The sequence below is a fragment of the Oratosquilla oratoria genome, chromosome 8 (genome assembly GCF_046742065.1).
Source record: "Oratosquilla oratoria isolate Oo_2021 chromosome 8, ASM4674206v1, whole genome shotgun sequence".
Taxonomy (NCBI): domain Eukaryota; kingdom Metazoa; phylum Arthropoda; class Malacostraca; order Stomatopoda; family Squillidae; genus Oratosquilla; species Oratosquilla oratoria.
In genome coordinates, this window is record NC_134784.1 from 30,410,067 (window position 1) to 30,422,137 (window position 12,071).

The 12,071-nt window shown below is 41.1% G+C and overlaps 1 protein-coding gene across 1 annotated transcript in view; it reads right to left on the reverse strand.

The window, feature by feature from the left end:
- Window positions 1–1,794: 1,794 nt before the first annotated feature.
- Window positions 1,795–12,071, reverse strand: part of Prosbeta7 (proteasome subunit beta type-4) — a 39,245-nt gene continuing 28,968 nt past the window's right edge. The window contains exons 5-7 of the mRNA XM_076189104.1: window positions 5,517–5,658; window positions 4,039–4,190; window positions 1,795–1,908 (exon numbers count right to left, since the gene is read on the reverse strand). Coding sequence (XP_076045219.1) covers window positions 1,896–1,908; window positions 4,039–4,190; window positions 5,517–5,658 — 307 coding nt within the window. The 3' untranslated portion in view covers window positions 1,795–1,895. The remainder of the gene's footprint in view (window positions 1,909–4,038; window positions 4,191–5,516; window positions 5,659–12,071) is intronic.

Below are 12,071 nucleotides of genomic sequence, written 5' to 3' on the forward strand. Positions count from 1 at the left end.
ACTTTTCATTCTGGTTCGAGTTCTCTATTGGTCGAAAGTCGAAAGCTGTAGTGTACGAACATGGATACAAATAGCTTTAACCCAAGTCTATGATATTCCTGGAGTTCTGAAGTATAATATCTTATATTCAATAAGACAATATATCTCACTGTACTATTCCATGCATAAAATATTTATTTGGTGAAATAACGTTATGCTATGATTATCGTTCTTTTCTTACGAAGAGAGACCAAACGTTTTCGCATGGGAGGCGACGATTGAGCCCAGTGCATAGAAGCGAATCTTGTACTTGTTTTCATGTACATTTGAGGGAATTATTTTAAATGTTATTAAGCCTTTATTACTTCAACCTCTTTTTATTAATTATGCCTCGACCAGCGAATACCAACGGATCTCCCATGCTGCCTCGCCAGACCTACTGCCTGATCTTTCCCTCGACCGTACGCACGAAGAAAGTGTAGATGACGTGCAACCAAAAAGTGGATTTTATTTGTTTTTGTTTTTTACATGCATATTTTCTATTTTTTATATTTTGTATCTTTGTGTTAATTTGTATTTTCGGTCTCTAATAAAAATCCTGTGTAATATATTTTCTTTCTTTACCCTATCCTATTAATTTATTATTATCAATTTATTATTTAGTATAACAATCAAAGAGTATTGGATATTTTGCATACCCTGAGAATGTTCTACAATGAGGCCACAAACGAAACATTTGAGCTGGATTTACGCTTTGCATTATATGTCCTTGAGTATACACCTCGAATGTATACGGTCCGAGTTACGACCGTTTCGACTTACGACCGGTTGGTCGGAACCGATCTAGGTCGTAACTCGGATAGTGAGTGTATATATATATAATAATAATAATAAAGATGTGAGCTGGAGAAGGGTAAACAAATTATGATCACAACTTAGTTGATGAAAAAAGTTTACCAATCATGAACTGGCAGTACTGCTGGGGAAAAATTACATATATACATATTTCAAGAGGCCATTTCCCTTTTACACACACATATATATACATATGTATTTACCTAGTTGTTTTATATGGGAAGGGATCTATGCTCATAGTGACCCATCTTTGTATCTCTCAGCATCTAGTTTATTCTTAAATTCTTGTAGTTTTTGCACACACTGTTGCCTCATCCAATTTTCGACATCTACCACTCTGTGTGGGAAACTATTCTTTTTCAGATCTCTTCTATAACTATCCTTTTTAAGTTTCTTTTCATGTCCTCTTATTTTTCTTTTATCCCACTTTAATAAATCTTCTCTGTCAAGGACTTCCATCCCTTTCATAATTCTGTATATGGCCAGTAATTCCAGTTTGGACAATCTTTGTTCATATGTCAATTTAGAAAGTGTTGGTGCCAACATTGTTGTTGCTCTTTGGATTCTAATTTATTTATTTATTTTATTTATTTTTTGCTGGGTGTCCATAGTGTTGCAATGTACTCCAATCTTGGTCTTATCAGTCATGTGATTGATCTGTGTGTGTTTTGGGAGTTGTCAAAACATCACCCACCATACATGCATGCATCCAAAAACCCATTCATTTGTCTCTCCCATTTTAGTACCTTTTGGATGAAGAGTCATCCAAAGTAAAGGGGAAAAATGAAGACAATTATTATTGGTTATGGCAGCCAAAAGCGAAAAGGATAAATAAGATGAGAGTGAAAGGTGTGTGAATTTCTCTCTCCCATGATCTTGCTACCAAGAGACAGACAGACAGAGAGAGAGAGAGAGAAAGAGAGAGAGGAGGAGGAGGGATGGGGTATTTAGTCAACAATATTATTAACCACTATTTTATTAATTCAAAAACCTAACTCCATGTAGATTCTTAGTAAAGATAATACCACCTCTTAAATTCTGACAATTCTTCACCGCTCCACTCATTCGTACCCACTGCAATGAGAAAATTTAATGATTAATGAAAAAACAAGTTAACATATACATACATATTCGAATGGCTTTTTCCCCTTTACAAGGGAGATAGCCATAAAATCCACTCCCACCCATTCCATCCTTAAATACTCACTCCCATTCACCCCCTCCCTCCCTCTCATCTTGGCTCCTCCTGGATGATGGGCCACATCTGCATCTCGCCCACTGCCCTGGGTCAGAAGCAAAGTAGCAAGACACAGCACATCTACAGCAAAGCCACTTCATTTAATTGGTAATACCCTCTCTCCAGCCCATCAAGCAGAGAAGGAGAAGGGAGAAATTCCTTCAGGCTGCATCAAAATATCATTCACACATACTCCCTCACTCCCACATCCCCCACCCACTCCCTTCCATGGATCACAGCATCATCTATACACAACCTTTCTCCATTCACCCCTATCTTCTGTCTTCCCCCTTCCTTCTTAAGAGAACTTCCCTCTTTCCCAATGTCCCTTTTACCCCCGTCCATCCATCTCATACTTGGTTGCCCCCTTATGTTCACTTCCTCCACCCTCTGCCTTCCACATCTCATTTTAATCTTTCTTCACTCATTCTTTCCATGTGTTCAAACCATCCTAATGCTCTTTCATCAACCCTATCCCCCAACTCCCTTTCCATCCCCACTCTCCTCACCACCTTGTTTCTCATTCTATCTAGCCTTGTAACCCCTATCATACTTCTAAGTCATTTAATCTCAAACACATTTAAACTCTTCTTCTCTATGTTCCATGTTTCTGCCCCATACAGTGCTGTCAGCACAATCACTCCTTCATACAATCTCTTCTTAGCCTCCATTCCCAAATGTCTATTTCTCATTACACTTCTTAATCCCACAAAGCATTTACTTGCTTCTCTCAACCTACATTCTACCTTCACTCCTCCCTTTCCTGCCACATTTGCATCCAAGTATCTAAAGCTACCCACTTCCTCCAGTCTCTCTCCCTTAATACTCACTTCCAGTCTGCTGCCACTTTCTCCCCTTGTACATATCATCACCTTTACTTTTACCCACATTTATCTCCCTCCTTTCACACACCGTCCCAAACTCAGTCACTAATTTCGCTAATCCCTCCAGTGACTTTATATTTCATAATGCGAGTATTGTGATGGATATTACATATGGCAGCCAATACTGCATGTGAGAATTTGAGTTGTACTGAAGTGGTTAAGATTTCCCAAAACCAGTACATTGACATTTCTTCCTAAACTCTCTATGCACTCATTAAAACCTATCCAAAAAGCCTCCCTTTTCTCTACACTACCAGGCCCAAATGCACTTACAAAAACCCACATCTCCATTCCCAGTTTTATCTTCATCCATATTAATCTTGAAGAAACCTCCTACTCAACCACACATTTACCTATCCCTTCACTTATTAATATAGCCATTCCTCTCCCTCATCCTCTCTTCACTCCTGAGACCCTCCCAACTACACTCCCAAACTCAAACTCGCCCCTCCCTTTCAACTTAGTTTCACTCAATGACAATACATCCATCTTCTCATAAACATACCGCCTCTTCCCTTTTATATCTGTGCGAGTACCACATCCACACACATTAAAAGACCCAAACCTTAGGGTTCTGGTTGGAAAACTCCCAGACCTTCTTATGCCTTTGCTTTTTTTTAGGAATGTCCCCTTTGGGGCTACAGAGAGTAGGATGTTTAGTCCTATCCCCATTCCTTTTGTCGCCTTTTATGACTCAAGTGGGAACAATCAATGGCAGTATTCTTCTATTCAGGGAAGTGGTACAAGATAGTATTAAGAGGGAGGGGGGGCAGCATAACAGAGGGACAGTTGCAGTATACTAAAGTGTCACTATTTCTCTCTGAATAGAGATTTCCTCTGACACAGACAAAATGATGTGGAGCAGCTTTTAACTCCACAATAACATGCAGCCAATAAACCCAGATGGGGGTTTACATATACAAAAGCAATATACATATATATCAGAGAGAGAAAGAGGAAGATAGGGGGAGGATGAGGGGGAGGGGGAGGAAGAGAGAGAGAGGGGAAAAGAGAAAGAGAGACAGACAGAGAGGAGACAGGTTTGAACATGTTAAGCCTGCTCAAAAGCACTCCTGGACTTACCTGACATATTTGGCAATATCCCAGCTGGTCTTGGCTTTGAGATCAAGGTCATCCTCGATTGTGACACCATCTGAAGTGATATCTGCCAGCTGATACTTAAAATGTGCTCGGCAGTCTCGGTAATACAAGATCTTTAGGCACGCCTCGATCAGCTACAATAGGAAGAAGATAAGGTGAATGAATATTTTTCTTAAATACATACATGCCTTCATCATCCAATCCAAACTAAATTATCACCACAGAAAACTCAACAGAATACAAAACAACACAAAAGCTAACTACTTCCTAAAAGGACAAAAGAAACTAAACAATTATTATCAGACACTAAAGAAGAAATCCCTATATGGAGTAGAAGAAAGTGAAGAGCCTACGCCAGGAGGCACACAGCTTCGGCCAAAGGATTCACCTTAACCTGACGTGTTGGGGCAGGTAAAAATCACCACTAGGAATCTACGAGAAGTGTGGGGTTTGAGCCCACAACCAAGTGAGGGAGAGATCAACATGCTTCTGATTATGCCACCAGCACATTGTACAGGGTAGTGACTGCAAGTCTTCAAGACCCTCCCATAAATCTCTCTGGGAAGAAACTTAAGACCACTGACGGTGTTGTACTAGTGTGGGACTGCTTTCATCGTGTCACTGAATAAAAGCAACAGGGAGGTGGAGAGAGAGCAACTGCATATTGTCAGCCCCCCATGAGTAAAAAGATGCAAAAAATAGAACTGATGATGGTAAAGAGAGATCTTGGGCAGAATCTGGAGACTGAGTGTCAGCCCATCAGTGTTGTACCTCTTGACAGAGGTGAGGGGGTGGATGAGTTTTGGAAAAGGGCAGTTGCACTGTCCATCTTGTAGGACCACTACATGCAGGTTACAGTCGTTAGGCTCAGGTGTCATGAAGCATAGCCCAAACCCCTCAAACAAAAATTCCCTTTATCAAACTGATGCCTGCCCATAAGGATTGAACCGGTTGCCATGGCCAGATGGGCTGCGGATCTCCTGCAAGATCAATCATTCAATCCACTGAGCTCTGATCTCTCTTGCAGAAGACCCACAGGTTTCAGGTAACTGGTAACAGCTCTCTCTGAGAGAATCAGAGCAATAGATTAATTTTCCTACAAGAATAAAACATGATCAACAAACTGATCGACTAATTTATTGACCTACCCATCAACAGGATGTAAGTATAATGTGTGCAGTGGTAAAGAGTGGATACAATTATGTTCAAGCTTCCCATGTATACAAAATGCCCGAAAAGTGAGGAAACAGGAGACAAGAGCGATTTATATACTTTTGTCTGGCCTGCCTCACATGGTGGGCAAAAAGTCGGGTGTTAATAAAGAAAAATCCCACACAATCAATCAATTCATTACCCTAACTCTCTTACAGGAGACCTGTGGCCCACACATATACATCAACGTATTTTGGACTCTATACAAATAGAAAATATGCTGATATACTAATGTAGATGACACTTACCTCTTTTGCTTTCTCCTTCGTCATGTTGGTCACCTTCTGACGAGCCTCTCGGATCATTGGCACGGACAGATGTAGACCATAAGCAGTAGCAATCTCTGGTGCTTCATATGCTGTGCCAATCTTGTCCACATAGCCCAAGAAACTGGAATGGAGGAAAAAATTAGTTGGTGGGACTGACTTTCAAAACTTACATTGAAGATACAGTAAGTCCTCGTTATACAGTACATATGCGTTCCTGAAAACCTTACCGCAAATTGAAATTACCGTATACTGAACCCATTATAACATGTAATAATATGGCAGACGTACCTTCTCCCTACTTTTTCCTCTTCAAAATATCTAGCGGATACCGTATCTGTGAATTTTTTTTTACAGTAAATAGAATCGAGGGTAGTAATGACCAAATATTGTAATTGTGAATTTACTGGATAAAGAATTACCGTATAAGGAGGACTCACTGTATAATGTTAACATGTGTCTTTAATATATTCATACAACACTTTCCCCCAAAGGGAAGTGGCTGAATCAGAGCATGCACCCACCTCACACATGCATTACCACCCATTTCACAACCTTCCAATCTCAGCATCTTGTGAATGAAGAGTTATCCCTATACCTTGCTACATTGGTCTAGTTGAAGGCAATGCAGCAAGGCACAGAACTTCCACAACAGGTCCTAACAGTCAGATTTGTTTTATCCCTACCACTTCATTATATAGTAAATCCCCCTTCTCATTTACTCAAAATACTTTACAAAGCAACAGGATGTCCATGATCTTAGGTGAGAGAGTGGGGGAATATCAGATCATTTTTTGGTGAAAGGCAAGTTGAGAGTACACGTAGGATAGGTGCAGAAAGAGGAAAAGGCTGGAAGGACGACAAATGCTTAGAGTAAGCTTTCCAAATGAGAAGGAAAAGGAGCAGGAGAAGTGTGGGAGGTAGTGAAGGGTGGAGTAGAGGTAGGAGTGGAAGAGGAATAGGGATGTTTCAAGGAGGAAATGAAAAAGTGTGCAAAGATGGTATTTGGAACAAGGAGGATGGGAGGCAACAGAAGGAAGGGTAGTGAGTGGTGGGATGATGAGTTGGAAGAGAAGCGAGTATTCAGGGATTAGTTCCAAAAGGTGAAAAAATAAATAAATAAATAAATATATATATATATATACACACACACACACACACACAGTGAGTCCTCCTTATATGGTAAATTCACGGTTATGGTATTGGGTAATTACTACCGTCGATTCTATTTACGGTAAGACAAATTCACAGGTACAGTATCTGCTTGTGTTTTGGAGATCAAATTAGATATTTTGAAGAGGAAAGAGCAGGGAGAAAGTATGTCTGCCATAAGTCGAAACTTGGGTTCGGTATACGGTAATTTTAATTTGCGGTAAGGTTTTCAGGAACGCATATGTACCGTACAATGAAGACTCACTGTATATATGTATATATATATATATATATATAGGAGGCAATAAGGAGAGCAGATGTAAAATGGGGGAGGAATATGACAAAATTTACATATGACAATGGCTTTTTCCCCGTTACAAGGAAGGTAGCTGAAAACAAAGGCATAAAATCAACTCCCACCCATTCCATCCTCACATACACCACTCCCATTCAAACCCCTCCCTCCCTCCCTCTTGGCTCCTCCTGGATGACGGGTCATCCCTGCATCACGACCACTGCCCTGGGTCAGAAGCAATGTAGCAAGACACAGCACATCCACAGTAAGGCTGCTTCATTTAATTGGTGACCCCCCTCTTCATCCCCTCATGCAGAAAAAGAGATGATGGGGAGAAATCCCTTTGAGCTGCATCAAAATATCATTTACACATACTCCCTCCCATGCATCACAGCATCATCAATACACAACCATTCTCCATGTAAAAATTTGAAAGTATTAAAAAGATGTTATGGAAGGAAGTTAGGAGAGGAAGGGGAGGTGAGTCAGGCAGAGAAAAAAGGGTTAAAGGTGCAGATGTACAGATGTTAATGGAAGAGGAGGCAGTAAGAGGAAGATGGGCAGAGTATTTAAGAGAGCTCTTGAATGTGGAGGAGGATAATAAGGAATTGATGGTGGCAGTGGGAGAAAATGATGGTGATGGAAGAGGAAAATGGAAGAAATATAAGAGAGAGAGAGAAATAAGTACAAGTTAGGAAAATGATGACAGCAGGTAAGGCACCTGGGTTGGATGGGTGTCATGCAAAGTGTGTAAAGAAGGGAGTTATGGCAGAAGTGAAATGAAAAAAGTGAGGTTGATTAATGCACATCTACAGTAGGGTAGAGTGCCAAAGGACTGGAGGAGTGCCTGTATAGTTCCACTTTATAAAGGAAAAGGGGACAAATGTGATTGTAGTAGTTTTAGAGGGATCAGTTTTTACAAGGATGTTTTTTGGGCCTTTATGTATTTGGAAAGGGTTTATGGCAGGGTAGATAGGAAGGCACTGTGGGAGGTTTTGCAGATACATGGGACTGGGGAAAGCTGTCAAGAGTTTTTACGATAGTTGTACAGCCTGTGTTAGAATTAGGAATGGAAAGAGCAAGTGGTTTGAGGTAAAGGTAGGGGTGCATCAGGGTTGAGTTATGTCGCTGTGGGTATTCAATGTGTACATGGATGGGGTGGTGCAGGAGGTAATTATGAGAGTAATGGGTAAGGGGCTGGTGATGGTTAAAGAAAATGGAGAGAAGTTGGAGGTGAGCCAGTTATTGTTCGCAGGATGATACTGCACTTGTGGCAGGGTCAGAAGGGGCATTAAGGCAGTTTATGATGGAAATGAGAGAGGCTGGGGGAAGTGGATATTTTTAAGCACTTGGGAATGCATGTGGCAGGAAAGGAAGGAGTTGGGGGTGGAGGTAAATTGTAGATTGAAAGAAGCCAATAAATATCTTGGGTGATTAAAAAATGCTATGAGAAATAGGCATCTACGACTGGGTGCAAAGAAGAGATCATATGAAGAAGTGACTGCAACAACACTGTATGGGGACAGACGGAATTTAAGAAAGGCAGAGCAAAAGTTTAAACGAGTTTGAGATGAAATGTATGAGAAGTATGGTAGGGGTTACAAGGTTGGATAGAGTGAGAAATAAGGTGAAGAGGAGACTGGGGGGTGGAAAAAGAGATGGGAGATAGGGCTGAAGAAAGAGTATTGGGATGGTTTGGACATGTGGAAAGAATGAGTGAAGAAAGATTAGTAAAAGAGGTGTAGAAGGCTGAGGTGGGGCAAGTGAACTTGAGGGGATGATTAAGGATGAAATGGATGGATGGGGTGAAAGGGGCTTCAAGCAAGAAGGGAAGGTCTGTTGATCAAGGATGGGAGAATGCAGGAAATAGGGGTGAGTGAAGAATGGCTGTATATAGATCATACTTTGATGCAAGGAAGGGGTTGGGGGATGGAGTGGTTGTGGGTAGATGATATTTTGACACAGATTGAAGGGATTTCTCTCTGTCTTCTCTAATTTCCGCAGGAAGGGATGGAGGGGGGGGGGGCACCACATAAGTGAAGCAACCTTGCTATGGATGTACTGTGTCTTGCTGCATTGCTTCTAGCCCTAGGCAGTATGGAGGCGACAAGGATGATGCTCCATCCACAAGGAGCTAAGATGAGAGGGGGGAAGGGGTGGTGTATGGGAGTGGAATGGGTGTGTGCCTCTTGACATGTCTACCTCCCTTATAAGGGGAAAAAAGCCCTTGGTATACAGATATTCTTTACAGAACAGAAGAAAACATCTCTTGTGCTGCATCAACCTTTCATCTATTCACTATTTTCCTCCACTCAATCTTTGACATTCTCTTCCCTGTTCCACAGACATTATTCTTGCATCCTTGCATTCCTTGTCCACCTTCACCCCATCCATCCACCTCAATTTTGGTCTTCCACTTAGGTTTATTCCATCTGCTGCTTTCCACATATATCCAAACCACATCCACACTCATTTCATCTACCCATCTAACAGCTCTTTCCAACCCTGTTCTTTACCTCATCCCCACATGGGAAGCCAAAAGTAAACAAGAAAACATGGAGGGAGACAAGGATACTGTCATTATTCCACTGCAATTCATAGATACCTTCACCAAAAAGCCTTTCCCACCTTTTAATGGGCATTGGCTTAGTCAAAGCATACATCCCACACCCATCCAAAAACCCATTCACCAACTCCCCATTTATCACATTGTGGAAGAGGGGCCATCATTGTCCCCTGCCACACTGTCCAGGTCAAAGGCAATACAGCTTTTACACAGCACGGGTGGACAGGCCCACTCCTCCATACTCTGTTACAGGTAATCACAAATACTTTTTCCTCTCACATATCCTCCTAAAGCAAGTTACCAGCTACATCAGTTTCTCCTATGACTCAGTTACAAACAGTGTCATCTCCTGTCACGACCCACCTATGAGCCAGGTTAGTTGTGACATGAAAGAAGAAGAGGAAGAAGAAGAAGATAAAAAAAAAAAAAAAAAAAGTTAAGGCCATGTGCACCTCAGACAAGTGTCAGAGTTCAGGCAGGATAATCAAACTGTTAAAATTATTATTATGCAATAGTAAAATAAACACAAACAACATAAATGGACATAGAATAATAAAGAATAGCAATATACATTTATCATCAAAATATTACTCATATACATGTTTCTTTAATCATAAAGGAATACTTAATTACCAGGTGTAGTTAGATGTGCATACGTATGCAGCAAGTCAAAACAGGTGGGCAAAATGAGGTCTTGATAATGGTGTAGACTAGTTTTGAGTCTGGTTGCTCAAAGTCACACTAATGAAAAGTATTCTGGTCCGCTCTTCAAGTCTCGGGAACAAAGGAGTTATTTGAAGAGAGACTGGTGCATGATAACTTCTGGTAGGGGAATCTTCTGATAGTTGGGAACATGTAGATTTGATGTTTCGTAGTTCAGAGCTAACAGAGAGATTGCAGCCGCACTTAGTCCAGCAGCAGTTGGGAGATGTCCAAAATAATTCAGAAAGAAACAAAGGCTTTGCACTTTGTGTAGAGATAGCCAAATTACAGGTTTGGTACTTGAGGTCCAAAGGACTTGTTAGTTGAGTTGTCGTAATCAATGAATGTAGAAAAATTTCTACATAGATCCAGATGTGCTATGGGTGTCTACTTCATTTCTTGTTTTCTCTTTCTGGTTTTCTTTCCATTCTGGTTGGATCTACTTCTCTTTAAATAGCCCAGGAATTAGTGCTTACGTTTTCTGGGATGCCAAAACATATCTATAGATAGTTTAAACATCTCCAAACAATGGGAATGAAGAACAAGTTTTTGTGCCAAATTGTGTAATATTTCTGAGCTTGGTGTCATCTGACAGTATGTAATCTCAAACTGCACCCCAACAGATGGGTATTGCATAATGGTTTACACATTATGAAATACAATTTATACATACATATACCAAAGGCTTTTCACCCCTTACAAGGGAGGTAGCCAAAAAACAAAGGCATAAAATCTACTCCCACCCATTCCATCCCCACATACAACACTCCCATTCACTACCTTCCCTCCTCCTTATCTAGGCACCTCCTGGATGACGGGTCATCCCTGCATTTCACCCACTGCCCTGGGTCAGAAGCAGTGTAGCAAGACACAGCACATCCACAGTAAGGCTGCTTCACTTAATCGGCAACCAACCCTCTCTGTCCCCTCATGCAGAAAAAGAGAAGGGGAGAAATCCCTATGGGCTATGTCAAAATATCATTCACAAATACTCCCTCACCCCCCAATTCCCCACCCACTCCCTTCCATGCATCATAGGATCATCCATACACAACCATTTTCAACTCACCCCCATCTTTTGTCTTCTTCCTTCCTTCCTCAACAGACATTCCTCTTTCCCAATGCCCCTTTTACCCCATCCATCTCATCCTTGGTCACCCCCTCATGTTCACTCCTTCCACCTCTGCCTTTCACACCTCTTTTACTAATCTTTCTTCACTCATTCTTTCCATGTGTCCAAACCATCCCAATACTTTTTCATCAATCCTATCTCCCAACTCCCTTTCCACACCCCGTTCTTCTCCTCACCTCCTCATTTCTCACTCTATCCAGCCAAGTGACCCCTACCATACTTCTCAGGTATTTCATCTTAAACACATTTAAACTCTTCCTCTTTTATGTTCTATGTTTCTGACCCATACAGTGCTGTAGACACAAACAACATAAATGGACACAGAATAAGAAAGAATAGCAACATACATTAATCATCAAAATATTACTTATATATTTCTTGAATCACAGAGGAATACTTAATTACCAGGTACAGTAGTTAGGTATGCGCTTGAATGTAGCATGTTAGAACAGGTGGGTGAAACTAAGTCTTGATTGCGATGTAGACTAGTCTTGATTCTGGTTGCTAAAGTCCCACAAACAGAAAGTCATCTGGTCTACTCTTCAAGTCCCACAAACAAATGAGTTGTTAGGGGCTGATGCATGATAACTTCTGGTATAGTGAGGAACAGGTAGGAGATCTGTTGATGTTTCTTAATATAGAGAGAGAGAGAGAGAGAGAGAGAGAGAGAGAGAGAGAGAGAGAGAGAGA